The sequence below is a fragment of the Genypterus blacodes genome, unplaced genomic scaffold, assembly GCF_046128005.1.
Source record: "Genypterus blacodes isolate CSIRO-AG114 ecotype Tasmania unplaced genomic scaffold, CSIRO-AGI_Gbla_v1 ptg000386l_1, whole genome shotgun sequence".
Taxonomy (NCBI): Eukaryota; Metazoa; Chordata; class Actinopteri; order Ophidiiformes; family Ophidiidae; genus Genypterus; species Genypterus blacodes.
In genome coordinates this window covers 93,342-107,500 of record NW_027467165.1, presented here as the reverse complement: position 1 = coordinate 107,500, position 14,159 = coordinate 93,342, and the positions used below count along the sequence as shown (strand labels likewise).

Sequence of the window (14,159 nt, the reverse complement as noted above, 5' to 3'; positions counted from 1 at the left end):
TGCTAGGCTCCAAACAAGCGGGGGGGGGGGGGGCGTTCACATTATCGTGGAAAACAAATAAACAAACAAACAAACAAACAAACAAACCATCTTTTGCAGGGCGCTGAACTGAGCCAGAACCCAAACTGTGCTGATGGTGAATGAGTGAGTGTGTGTGTGTGTGTGTGTGTGTGAGTGAGTGAGTGAGTGAGTGTGTGTGTGTGTGTGAGTGTGTGTGTGTGTGTGTGGTGTGTGTGTGTGTGTGTGTGTGATATTTCTCTTCTTCTACTCTCTGAATGATTCCAGCTTCAGGGTCGTTCGCTAGTCGCTAAGTTCAGATTTGTACAGTAAATATTTCACCTTATTATCTTTGGCTGAGATACAGAAAATATAATGTCGAGGAAAACAGAGCATAAACACATTTATGATATGAAATTATATTAAAAAAACTCAGTAACTCCTAAATGTATCATAATATTAAAAATGGGAACTGAGCATAAATAAATCTTAATAAAACAATTAAATAATGTTAAATCACATTAAACTAAATGTTTCAGAAAATCGAATTCTTTCATAATAAAACATTATTATAATAAAAATATATAATCATTTTTATTATTTGCTGCTAAAACAATTATTTGAATATTGACTGAAGGAATTAGATTCAATGTGAATCAGAGGAGGAGCTCCATGTTCAGATGATCTGGTCCTCTGCTCCACCTTCAGAGGGCACTTCAGGTTTCACTTACCACAGTTTGAGAACCGTTAGTACACTGAATGGAGCAGATATAAAGTCTATCATGGGTTCTCACTCACTGTGGGTGAGTGAGTGAGTGAGTCGCCTGGATCCTCTTGCGTTTCCACGATGATGTGAACGTCACTTTGCTGCTCCAATGTATAGAAATGCTCTTAAAAGTGTGTGTGGGAGGAGAGAGGAGAGGAAGGAGGGAAGGAAGAGGTTGAAAGGAGATGAAGAGCAGAAGCGGGGGGGGGGGGGGGGGGGGGCAGGTGGGCAGAGGGATGAGTCACGGCGGGGAGCGAGACAGACGCTCGGCAGGACTCCCAACTCGACGAGAAGAAGAGTCGAGGGACACGACGACCAGGGGCGACACCGTGACTGTGGTACTTGCATCATCAGGGCCACGTTACCACAGCAACAGATTGAAGCAGCACAGGAAGTTGGAATGTGAAGCTGTGGCTGATCATTTCTCACCACCACGTTCAGGCATCAGGCCCCGCCCCCTGTCCTGGCTCAGACCATGGTCACATGGTGTTAATACTTCATTGTCTCTGATTTTCTAAGATGTTTGTATCTTCAGAGTGAAGCTTTGGCGGAGAACGTTTCATATTCTGGGAGTGAAAGCAAAGTGGAGTCGTAGCAGAGAGACTTTATAAATCCAGAGCGTTCGCACAGGTTTCTGTTGATCTGGAACGTAACCACGGCAACAAACAGGACTGTGATCAACCATGGTGCAATCAAAAACATTCAAACTTACTTGTAGACGACATCACAGTACACATGTATGGATCATGTCAGAATACAGTCGGCATGTAACATTTGTTTTGTATTTTTGACAAAATGTTGGTTTACTAAGATAATGACGAAGAGCGAGGACGAAGAGCCTCCATGTCTTTCCTTAAGGTAGCATCTCTACATCCTCATATGCAACCACTGTGCTTACACACCCAGTGTTTGAAGGATCAGAGTGTTTCTGAACGAGTATACGAAGAGGAGCAGCAGTATGTGAGTTTCTACAGCAGGGTGGTAGGGCTGTGTGGAGTTGGCATGTTGTTGTATGGAGTTGGCATGTTGTTGTATGGAGTTGGTGGCACGTTCAGCTGATTGGTCGGTCGGTTTCATGTCACACCAAAATGTTGTACTTCTTTCTCGTTTTTGTGCGAATATTGCGTAAAATGTGTGAGTTTAACTGTACACTGAAGATAAACAATCTGAGTCCTCATAGGGCCTCATGAATATTCATGAGGTGACCTTCGGCTCAGAAAAGAAAATTTGCCAGGCAGAAGATCAACAGAAAGAGAAGCTTCAACGCGTTAGCAAGCATTATGTGGAAACTGCAGCCAACCACGTGCCGTTTCCAACATGCCAGTGTGGCTGCCCAGGAGACAGATGAATGAGTGATGATGTTAACATGATACATACGTGTTTAGGTCTCCTGCTGTGCTCTGATTGGACACAGAGTGACGTATTCACCCAGGCTGAGCCACATCATGAAGCAAATATTATACAAATAGTAATTTTGTACCAAAGTTAGAAACAAATATTTAAGTACTGGAGGAGACAAGAGGAAGTGGGAGTAGAACACATGATGTTTGAGTCAACAAGGAAAGTCCAATCTGTGTGTGTGTGTGGTGACGATGACGATGATGATGGAGCCAGTTTGGTTCCCGTCTCTGTAGCATATGAGCGGTCAGCTGACAGGACGAAGTGCTGAAGCCATTTTGAACAAATGTAACACTCAGGACGTTTACATGCACAACTGTTACTGCGGTTACACTGAGATCTGTGGAGGTTCACCCTGAGGAGCGAGCTCAGATGATGGGATGAGCTCACACACACACACACACACACACACACACACACACACACACACACACATGCAGGCACACACACACATAGAGAGGGAGTGTGGCTGCATGCGGAGCAAATGAGCTGCAGTTTGCCTCACAGATATTTGAATATTAAACAGGAATGATTTAGCACAGTGGGAGAAGGTTTGCTTTTCATAACCAAAGCTGAATATCACACACACACACACATACGCACACACACGTATATTCATGTAGCAGTGTTTATGTTGTTTTTGCTCAGCAGTTCAGCATTTCCAACATGAGAAAAGACTTTTATTTTTGTAAAGTTGACTTCCTTCTCAAACTGTGACTGAATCTTCTTAAGGCGTCTTTCTATGATGACAGGTTTATAAACTCATTCATGTCTTTGTTATTCTGCTGTGTCATCCTTCAAACACACTCGGCCATCAAACTGAGAATATTTATTCTGGTTTTTAACTGCCAGCAGTGTTTTGTTAAGATTTAAACTCAATAAAGTTTGCCTGGTCCCAGCATGCTTTGCTGCTCATCTGTTCTGACCTGAACACGTTTAGGAGAAGAAGAAGAAGAAGAAGAAGGTTTGAACAGAACTAAACATTAGCAATGACAACAAACTAATGTACTGAGATGTATTCTATATGGTGCTGCCTGGCGTGTCCACGGCTCAGTCACGTCCCTCTCTGAGGACGTCAGGATCTTCTGGGCGGCTGCAGTCTCTTCTCTCTAACACATGGGACTGCACTTCATTTCTACATGTTTGTCTTTCTGGCCTTGGCATTGATTTGCTCTGTTTGTCTTTATTACTCTGACTCCAGCGCTCACTCGCTCGCTCGCTCGCTCACACACACACCAGCACACTCACACAGTATTGACTATCCATCTTGCTCGGTCTCGCTCTCTGTTCCTTATTAAAGTGGCGTCTCTTTGTTCCACCTGTCTGTTCTCCTCTGCATACTCGTTCTTCACTGATCTCTCTCCTCTTCCTCTCCCCCTTCTCCTCTTCCTCTCTGCTTCAGGATGAGGCCACAGAGACGTTTACACACTCCTTTATTATTTGATCGCCCCTGTGTTGGTTATTAAAGCAGCTGTGATCGTCCTGTCAGGTATTGATCAGTGAGTCACAGAGCTCCAATTATCACTGATCATTATTCAGTCCATCTTTATCACTGGAACCTGTCTGTCTCTCTTTAGCTGTTTGCTCATCTCTCTGGCATTATGCCCGTCTGTCTGTTTTCCATCTGTATCTCTCTATCCTTCTCTATCAGTTATGTGTGTCTCTCTCTACCTGTCTCTCTCTCATTCTGTCCCTGTGTCTCTCTCAGTCTGTGTGTTTGTCTCTCTGTCTCTCTGTCTCTCTCTCCTGTGGGTGCTGATACCTGCACGTGTCTTCCTCACACGTGCACACTCATGATGAATCTTGAGGTCAAATCAAATGCAGGACAACCCTCTGTGTGTGTGTGTGTGTGTGTGTGTGTGTGTGTGTGTGTGTGCGTGCGCGCGTGCGTGCGTGTCGGAAAATCGCGAGTGAACGAAGAAGCTGAGTTTGAGTGGAGACCTGATCAGCAGGAACCAGATCAATAAAGACCTGATCAATAGGGCTGCAGTTCAGCTCTATTCTCTCTGCAGCTCTACCTGTCCGTGATCGCTTGGTCCCGCTGTGACGTCATGACGTGCTAACACGGTAGCGCTACATACAGGCGACCTAAGATATTACCTCTCGGCCGCCGGATATGATTGTATCTCGGGCCGGATGTGGTCCGCTGTCAGACATGATCGTTGTATGAAACAGACGATTCATCTTTGATTCATCTTTCATTCAAACATTTATCAAATGATCTCGGCACGTCTAAAAATAATAAATACATTTGTAAAAGCTTCTGGCCGCTGTGGAGTCGGCGCATGCGCATTTGTGTCTCCGTAGCGCGCGCTTCCCGCTCGGCTCCACCGCTCAGCTGACAGTGAGTGGACTAAACCAAGATTCACACACAAACATAAACCTCCATACACATATATATAAGTAAGAAAACACAACTCTGACATGAAGCATTTAACTGTACAATGTCAATATGACTTAATCTTTAAAAACTTTGGTCATGGTTTAACCCGGCTCCATTAAGTTCACCTGGCTCTGTGTGTTTGTTTACCCTCGACAAGATGACAGCAAGCAACAGGAAGGAGCTAAACGCTGTTAGTGTGCTAATGTGAAGGTAGTTTGATGTTTCTAGCTGCATGTTACACACTCACACACACTCACACTCTGCTGTGTGTGTGTAACATGCAGCTGTGTTTGTTATTTTCTATATATTTTCGTGAACCCCTGTGTTCTCCTTGGCGGAGGCGCGTGTGCCGCCATCTTTCTTTCTATCATGTGAATGTGATGAACTTGTATGTTGATGTAAACAAACTTCACCGGCTTCAAACTGTTTAAAAGACACACTGGGCTCATTTCTATTGACACTTTTTCCTGGAACTTGCGAGAATATTCTTCACTGGGAATTTCCTGGAATTTGTTATGGACCTTCTACACCTGCTCATCAAGGAAACTTCTTTGGTCACTTGGAGAGAGGAGGAAGTCTCAGAGTCCAGCTGAAGGTCACCGTGTGAAGCTCTAAGTTCATGTGTGGTTGTGTGGTCAGTGTGAGATGATGGAGGGAGAGTAGAGTAGATTGCCTCCCAGAAACCCAACCCCTCGTCCTCGCTGTGGGAGGTGGAAACAGGCTGAGTCCAGCTGAGTCCAGACAGGATGTAGCGTCTGAGGCCCTGATAGCTCTGCTAGCTGAGCCTGACAGAGCTGTCGGGTGTCAGGACTCAGCTGGAGACGTGCTGGCTAACGGGTTTCTGGTCTCTTTATCACTTTGACTTTAATGAGCATTGAAATCACAACTCTTTATACTGAAATGTTAAATGATTTTCTCTTTTCACTTTGTCCCTTTGTGGCTTCAGCTTCACTCCATCAGTCTGAAGCCTTCCAGCCCGTCATGCCTCATGTCTCCACTGCAGGGCGCTGTAGCAACCTCACAGACTCCTGTGGCGCCGTGGTAACGCATCCATCAGCCTGATGGAAGTTTCAGGTTCAAACCCTGGTGGGAGTGTCTGGTTTTTACTGCAGCGCCCTCTACAGGCTGCAGACATGAAGTGAGTCCACTGAGACCAGCTGAAGGCCCAAGCACTTCATGTGTCGTCTCATCTTCTTACATGTTTGCATGTTTATGTGAACTGTGACTTCTCTCAAATCACAACACTTTGATGGAAACAGGTTTTCAATTTGACAATTTTTTTAATTTTAAACTCAACCATCTGTTCTCTTCCTGTTTCCTTTCAGTCACTTGGACTCTGTGTGGACTGAGGAGAACCAGCCCACACCTCTGCAGCCAATCAGACGAGACAAACGTCGGCTGCTCTGACCAATCACAGCTTGCATCAGCTCACTAAGTTTGTTTCACATTTCATATTTGCAAAGCTCATGATTCATCTGGGAATGAAGCTCTCTGAGCCTGACAGGCTCTCGGGGCCAAGCGGAGCTCCTGGTCAGGTGTATGTAAGCAACCATATTGATGCTCCATGAAACAGCACAAACTTTGCGCAAAATTTTGCCTTTACACATTTAGAAGAATTCAGCGTTAAAATGCTGTGAGTACGATGACATCACAGGTGGACGTTTGCTGGCTGACATCATTCCAGATAATCAGGTGAAACTAAACCTAAGTCATGAGAACAGTGTTGACTTATGTTACGGGAAGCATAAACACTTGTAAGTGACCCCTGCTGGTGGATCACAGTATGACAGGGATATCAGCTCCATACCTGTGGCTCCCATCAAGACATGTTTGAGTTGACATAATTGTGTGTGTGTGTGTGTGTGTGTGTGTGTGTGTGTGTGTGTGTGTGTGTGTGTGTGTGTGTGTGTGTGTGTGTGTGTGTGTGTGTGTGTGTGTGTGTGTGTGTGTGTGTGTGTGTGTGTGTGTGTGTGTGTGTGTGTGTGTGTTACCGAGCGTAGAAAAAAAATCTCAGCAAAATCCTCTCAACCCCCCCCAACAACACACACATTCATAAGCTCTACCATAGACTTTGGAATTCACTGTTGCCATGGCAATGGAATGGAGCACGCTCTCTTGCATTGCTTGTTCTTTTCTATTGCTCTCTCTCATGTGGAAGCAGCTGTGTGTGTGTGTGTGTCAGGAGGCTCTTCCTGCCATCAGCATCAGGTTCTGGTGTGTGTTTTTGTGTTTGTCTTTCAGCATCACGTGCGTGTGTGTGTGCGGCTGCTGTTTCCATGCAGGAGAATCTGTTTGCCATGAAGACTCCGATGTCATGTTGGTTAATCGAATATCCATCCTTCCCCCCCCCCCCCTCTCTCTCTCCCTCTCGCTCTCGCTCGCTCTCGCTCTCTGTCTGTCTGTGTGTGTGTGTGTGTGTGTGTGTGTGTGTAGATGTAAGATGACTGCCATGACAATTCAATAAGAGGCGAGGACGCCAACTGGAGTCTCCCCGCTCGCTGAGGAGGGACGAAGCACTCGCAGTGAAGACAGGGAGAGGAAGGAGGAGAGAGGGAGGAGGATAAACAGTGGATGGAGGCGGCTCGGACCGGGGCTACAGAGCGCTCTACACCAACGAAGAAGAAGGAAGACAACTGGGAGGAGAGGAGATGGAGGCGAAAGGCAGAAACATGCCCCCAGGTAACACACAGACACACACACACACACACACACACGCACACACACACACACAGATGTGCATGTGGTCTTACACACAGACACACGCACACATGTGCATGTGGTCCTACACACAGACACACACCACCCTCAGCAATCAGATGCACATGTGGATTCTCAGACACACACACACACACACACACACACACACACACACACACACACACACACACACACACACACAGGAGCACTAATTCATGCACGAGCACTTGGATACACAATAGATGCACACAATCATGCAGAGAGCCACACACACACAGGTGAGGCTTGAGTTTATACCTCCACCAAGACTGATCAGTGCTCAGCTTTTGCTTCTTGTCTGGACAGAATTACATTGAAGTCAGATGTGTGAAAACTATTGATCATGTAAAAAGACAGCACACTGATATTGATGACATCATCCTCTGGTGCTCCGGCTCAGGGCTTCATGTTTCTGCACTTATTGGTTCACGGGCTGTGATGTCTGTCCGGTCAGGATCAATAAGTTCATCTGCACCTCCACCTGTTGATGGCGGAGGAGAGGAGAGAAATGTTTTGTTACAAATCACAAACAATTCCTGAACTGTCAAGCTGATGAAACAAAGACAGAAGCTCATGTTTCATCATAAAAATCTAAATATGTCAGGAGTTTATAGACACAACTTTTCTTCTGTCAATTCATTCTAAAAGTGACATTTTACAGAAACAGCATTTAAAATCAGACTAACAGCAAACAGAATATCAAGTTCTTTTGATTTTTTTTTAAGTCAAAGTTTCCACTGTAAGTTTTAAGCATAAGGTGTGTAAGGTGTGTAAGCGGCTCATTTGTTGACGTCGGAGGAAACGGACCAATCAGAACGAAGCTTTGGGCCGAAGTTCTGCCCTCTGGTTTGTTGTGCTGGTGGATGAAAATATGACGACTCTAGATTTGTTCAATTCAAACTCTTGCTCTGTAACTCTTGAAGTTTAGAAGGGAATCCCAAGTGAAGAGTCCAGAGTCTTGCTCAGAGGCACAGGCAGTCATGGGAATCAAACCTGCTGCTACAATCATCATCTGTGTGCTTCAGCCCTCCTCTGCTTCCTGTGTGTTCCAGGTGGAGCTCAGCGTCAGAGGGGCAGTGCTCTTTGTTATTTTGGGATTTCTGTTGCCATGGAAACACCTGGTACGCCTGCCGAATCAGCCGAGCGGTTTGCAAAAAGCCCACAGAGGTTTGATATTCTCAGAGCGATCGATTGTTTACGTTAACCCCTCGGGTGCCGGCAAAGATGCAGCTTTCCAAAACGATTTCCCATCTGCGTAACGGCGATGTAACGGCGATGTCACCCACAGCTTCATCAGCTCCCGCCCACACCTCGCTTGTTCCACTCCATCCTACCACGGAGTGGAAGTGGTGTTTCCGCTCTCCTCCTCTCCTTTGGTTCCTCCTCATCTCCGCCGGTTTCCTCTCCGCTCTTCTTTCATCCTCGTCTTCGTGAGCCTTTGTCCTCGGCGTCCTCCTCCTCTTTTATCGCTCTTGCTTGATTTTTCCTTCTCTCCTCCTCATCTTCACAGTGACTGCGATGCATTCCGTGCTGAGTGTCGATGACAGTTTCACCCAAACCTGCAATCGCTTTGGTAAGCTCTGTGTTTCAGCCTGTCTGTCCCTCCATGCGTCTGACTGACAGACAGACAGCCGCCGTGTTGGTCTTCACCTCAGCCTTGAACCTTTTGTTGCATTGTGTGGTTTTGTGTTCTTTGGTTCTGTTGCTCTGTGGCGTTGGAGGCAGAGCGCCGCACTGTGCCTCCTTTGACGTGGGTGTCAGCCGCTCTGTCAGGACTGACACTCATCCTTTTCCCCAAATGCTTCCTCCAGCCGCATCACCGTGTCGATGCTCCTTTATGAGCTCTCAGGCAGCGATCACTGTGTGGGAGTTTGATGCTTCGCCTTTAGACTTTTAACACGGCTTTCTTGTTGCATGTTTCTCGTTCATTCTTATCTTTCCTTATTGTCGTCTTGGTCCTTGTGTTGTTATGTTTGTTTCCTGTTTCTAACACATAATTCCTGGTGCGCAGTTGTGCCAGGTGTGACTTTGGTTCAGACGATGGTAACGATGTGCTCTAGACTCCTTTATGTGGGAGTGGGTCGGGACCACAGAGTTTAGGAGGACCAGGGTTCACTGGTTTGGTGAGCTGACGGGGGGCGAGGGTTCATAGCTGACAAGAAGGTCCGACTTAAGACGGAACGATCATAGGAGACGCTCATGTCAGCAGAAGCCTCAAAATGGTCTCTAGGCTGTGGCCACAAAAGAGATGTGGCGTTGATTGAGAGCGCCGTGGGTGTAAGGAGTCCTAAAGAGGCCAGCGTCAAAGGAGTCTTTCTCTTTACCCTGCTCACTGCAGGTCAGGCAGAGACGAGCAGCAGGTCAGCTGTCCTCTCCAGAATGTGGGGGAAATGTAGAGACCGTCAAAGGTGATGAAGGAGACGGAGAAGGAGACGGTAGGATCTTTGAATCAGAGTAAGAAGGGAGATGGAGAAGTCTGTGAAGCTCTTAGCACAAATGCAGAGTAGAGGAAGAAGAGGAGCCCGGCTGTGCCCGCTGGCCCCTGAGAGGTCACACATTGACCTTGAGGTCCCCTGCAGACTGAGCCTGAGCCTGGACAGCCTCATCATGTCCCCCTCACGGCGTCCTGAGCTCAATCACGCCTCTGCTGCTGTGTTTTGGACAGACGCGTGTTCCTGTTATCTGTGTGAAGTTGTCATTTTGTTCTTCCTGCAGCTGCTAGCGCCTCCTGCTTCAGGATTAAAACTCCTCCACTGTGCTCAGCGCTCAGGCTCAGAGCTCAGGCTCAGCCCAGTCACCTCCAGTGGCCCATTGGGGGCAGTTGTTCTATTAATGCATAAATATTTGACAGCGGGATGCATAATTCATTTGAGAGGATGGAATCCAAAATGGTTTATTATGAAAGGACACTTCTGATCTGCCATTTTGTATTAAAGTGATTAAAGTGTATGTGCTTTGCAGGGCTGAATCAGGTGAAGCAGGATCAGCTTCAGTCAGTCAGGAGCTCCTTTTAAAACAACATAGTTTCTGATTAAATTCAAGTGGATCTCCTCTGTGGTCTCAAACATGGCTGCTTGTGTAAAGGTCCATCCCACCCTTGATCAGCTGAGGTGATGTTAAATGGCGTCTGTGTTCCTGTCCTTCCTGCCCAGCGATGGTTTGGTGTGAGCGGGGCATCCAGGTGCTGCTGACCACCATGGGGGCCTTCGCCGCCTTCGCTCTGATGACGGTGGCCATCGGCACCGACTACTGGCTGTACGCCCGGGCCTTCATCTGCAACAGCACCGCCAACTCCACCCAGGATGAGTCCAACAACAAGGACAAGAAGGACCCGGGGGCGCTCACACACTCAGGCCTCTGGAGGATCTGCTGCCTGGAAGGTACAGCTGAGTGTGTGTGTGTGTGTGGGGGGTCTGTTGGGGGTTGCGTGTGCATTTTCTCATCTGCTGGTCTCATCTTGCTGAGGTCAGTGTGCTCATCAGTGTTATCAGACCAGACATAAATAGGTGTACGGAGCCACCAGCAAGCAAGCACACACACAGACACACACACAGACACACACACAGACACACACACACACACACACACACACACACACACACTACCTGCTAAATGAACACATGAATTCCACATCCAGATGGTCTTGATCCAGATTCAAAGGTTCTGGTTTGATGGCTGTCCCGTCCTGAGTCTCTGCCACCATCTAGTGGTCACTAAGTGTTAACACAGGACAAGCAGTCTGAATGGTTGTCTATGTCCTAATTCATCGCATGTGGAGTTGTTGTTTCCAGGGGAACGTGTGTGTGTGTCTGTCTGTCTGCATGTGTGTTTGCTGGATGAAGACCTTGATGATGTAACTGCTGCTTCTATAAAGGAACAAACCAACATCTCTGTTCCTTCTCCTTCACCCTCTTCCCTCTCTGCCTCCTCCCTCTCTCCTCCTCTTCTTCAGGAATGAAGCGAGGTGTTTGCTCTCAGATCGATCACTTCCCAGATGACGCAGATTATGACCAAGATGCTGCAGAGTATCTGCTGCGTGAGTCTCACACTAATGCAACATATGGACACACACATGTATGCCAGCGTTAGATAGCGCACACACACACACACACTCTGCTGGCTCCATCACACAGAATGGACAGAAGGGGATGGTGGGCGGACATCAATGCACGCATGTCAGATTGGAGCGAAACATTTCCTGGAGCTGTGTAGTGAGTGTGTGTGTGAGATCTGTTGGTGTGTGTGTGTGTGTAGATGCCCAGGTGCTGGGGTTGTGAGTCTGGGGGTGTAAAGAGAGATTTTTCCTTTATTTTCCCTCAGCTAAAGTGAAAGAGCTTCACTAATGGATGTGTTTCAGCTCAGTGTTCAGGTTTCTCCTCCTGTGTGTGTGTGTGTGTGTGTGTGTGTGTGTGTGTGTGTGTGTGTGTGTGTGTGTGTGTGTGTGTGTGTGTGTGTGTGTGTGTGTGTGTGTGTGTGTGTGTGTGTGTGTGTGTGTGTGTGTGTGTGTGTGTGTGTGTGTGTGTGTCTCCTGAGAACAACATTATGATTCAGAGATTTCCTTTTGACCTGGACTCATAAGTATGTAGAAGTCATATACATTAGTAAGTTAGTCTGGGTTCATGTCTGTCCAATTAGAAACCAGATAATGGGGCGACTTGCTGTATTTTTGAGACGATGCTCATTTGAAGGTGTCTGTTGTCATCACTGAAGCACTATTATGTAAAACAGGTCAAATGTTTATTAATCACCACAGCTGTTAGTATTTCTAGAGCAAGTACTTTCACACAGTGCATGTAGTTGATTGATGAGCTCTGGTCAGTAAGCTGATGCTCTGCTCTCCTCTGGTCTCCTCAGGCGTGGTGCGAGCCTCCAGCATCTTCCCCATTCTCAGCGCTGTGCTGCTCCTGCTGGGCGGAGTGTGTGTTGCATCCAGCAGCTTCTACAAGAGCAAAAGGAACATCATCCTTGGGGGAGGGATTCTCTTCGTGGCTGCAGGTACCAAATACCAAATCTGTGTGTTTGTGTCTAATTAACCCTTCAAGATCCTCGGTGCTAGTTCAGACGGTATTTACCTGAAGTGCATTAAAATGTGTAAACTTGTTGTGATGTGACTTTAATGAAGCTGCCTGTGTGTGTGTGTGTGTGTCACTGTGTGTGTGTCCTCAGGCCTCAGCAACATCATCGGCGTGATCGTGTACATCTCCGCGGCGCTGAGCGACATCTCTCCTAAGAAGGACGAGGATAAGAAGTGGCACTACTCTTACGGCTGGTCCTTTTACTTTGGGGGTCTCTCCTTCATCCTGGCTGAGATGGTGGGCGTCCTGGCCGTAAACATCTACATTGAGAAAAACAAAGAGTTGCGTTGCCGCTCTCGCACCGACCTCTTTAAGAGCACCACTCACGCCATGCTGCGGCTGCCCAGCTACCGCTTCCGCCGGAGGTCCCGCTCCAGCTCGCGATCCACCGACCCTCCGCACTCACAGGAGAACTCCCCCATCGGCACCTCCAAGACCTTCAGCCTGCCTCCGTCCGCCCCGCCCTTCTCTGTGGCCACCCTGCCCAACCCTCACCACTCCAGCAGCATCGGGAGCGGAGGAGGCGGTGATATCTCCATGTACACCCTGGGGAGAGACTCCAAGCTGGGCAGCCTGGGCGGTGGCGCCCCGCCGCTGTACGGCACGGTGGATCGAGCCACACTGTACCAGCTCCACAACTACTTCCCTAAAGATTCCAGCGGCAGCCTTGCAGGAGGAGGAGGAGGTGGAGGAGGAGGAGGAGGTGGAGGAGGAGGAGGAGCAGGAGGAGCAGCAGCGGTGATAAGCAGCGGCACACTCCCATCTCACTCCAAGTCCAACTTAGCAGCTGCAGCGGCTGTAGCACAGAACGCCGCTCCGCTGAATACTTCCACATCAGCTGCCCCACCGAGCCAGCAGGCGCCCATATCCACCGCCACCATGGAGAGGGAGCGGGACCGGGACAGGGGCAACGTGGGGACCCTGGACCGGTTAGGGGCTAAACGGGACCGGGACAGCAACTCAGACACACTGAACAGGAAAACCACGCCAGTTTAAAACCACAACAGTTTAAAAAGAGAGAGAGGAGGGAGAGGAGCAGGCGAGAAAGGGGAGGGGAGGGGGAGAGGAGGGGGCAAAAGAGGGGAGGGGGGTGGGAGGAGAGGAGGGAGGGGGTGAGGGGAGGGGGGGACGGGGAGGGGGCGAGAAAGGGAGAGATTGAGGCATTATAAGTGTGAGGGCGACACTCCAGTGTGCAGTTGTACCTGAGCCCAGTCAGCTGCCATACATGTTCATCATAAGCAGTCATAAGAGACGACATGGAGCAATCGTGAACTTAAACAGGGGGAAAAGATGGCTACAAAGTTGCCAGATGTTGCCAGATGTTGCCCCACCTGCATGGAGCCTCACTCCCACACTGCCTCACGCTGCTTTCAGGGTTTCTTTGAGTGCTTATGATGACGATTAGATACTGAGAAGCTACAGGTCAACTCGCCACAAAAAGGGCTGCAACCAGAGGCCCCAGGGTCGGGGGGGCTCAGTTTACACTCGTGGGGGATGGGGGGGCGGGGGTTAGGGTTCTTACATTAAACATAAAGACAGAATAAGATTAATGGTTGAAAACGACTAAATCTGCTTACCAGAATAATGTTTTTTCAATAATTGGTCCATTAAACTCTCAATGCACCTGAATGAAAGGAGAGAGAGAGAGAGAGAGAGAGAGAGAACCTTCTCTTCTCCCTCCCTCTGCCTCTTTAGTTAGAACTATATACTTCTTCACAATCTAGAATAATAAATGTATTATTGACAATATTCTTGAGTGTATTATGGATCCATCCAGTTGAACAAAAAGCACATCCTGTCTGTG

General features: G+C 48.0%; 1 protein-coding gene and 1 pseudogene across 2 annotated transcripts; both read left to right on the top strand.

The window, feature by feature from the left end:
- LOC142989188 (voltage-dependent calcium channel gamma-7 subunit-like) overlaps positions 1 to 6 on the top strand; it is a 5,542-nt pseudogene extending 5,536 nt beyond the window's left edge.
- A 7,186-nt stretch (positions 7 to 7,192) lies between these two features.
- LOC142989187 (voltage-dependent calcium channel gamma-4 subunit-like) lies at positions 7,193 to 13,351 on the top strand. 2 transcript variants are annotated; one of them, XM_076138620.1, is made up of 6 exons: positions 7,193 to 7,223; positions 10,433 to 10,660; positions 11,233 to 11,316; positions 12,135 to 12,275; positions 12,447 to 13,040; positions 13,092 to 13,351. In XM_076138620.1, exons 1-6 carry the CDS (start codon positions 7,193 to 7,195, stop codon positions 13,349 to 13,351), a joined length of 1,338 nt encoding a protein of 445 aa, XP_075994735.1. The 2 variants fall into 2 exon arrangements, with proteins under 2 accessions (XP_075994735.1, XP_075994734.1); XM_076138619.1 differs by adding an exon at positions 7,895 to 7,909 and having other exon boundaries at positions 10,424 to 10,660; positions 12,447 to 13,351.
- The last annotated feature ends 808 nt before the right edge of the window (positions 13,352 to 14,159 follow it).

What these genes read in the sequence shown, in the direction of transcription:
- LOC142989187 (XM_076138619.1), top strand. Translation starts at nt 7,193, where the DNA reads ATGGAGGCGAAAGGCAGAAACATGCCCCCAG. An exon ending in GAGGATCTGCTGCCTGGAAG is followed by an intron (nt 10,661 to 11,232) that starts GTACAGCTGAGT and finishes CCTCTTCTTCAG; the next exon opens with GAATGAAGCGAGGTGTTTGC. An exon ending in GATTCTCTTCGTGGCTGCAG is followed by an intron (nt 12,276 to 12,446) that starts GTACCAAATACC and finishes GTGTGTCCTCAG; the next exon opens with GCCTCAGCAACATCATCGGC.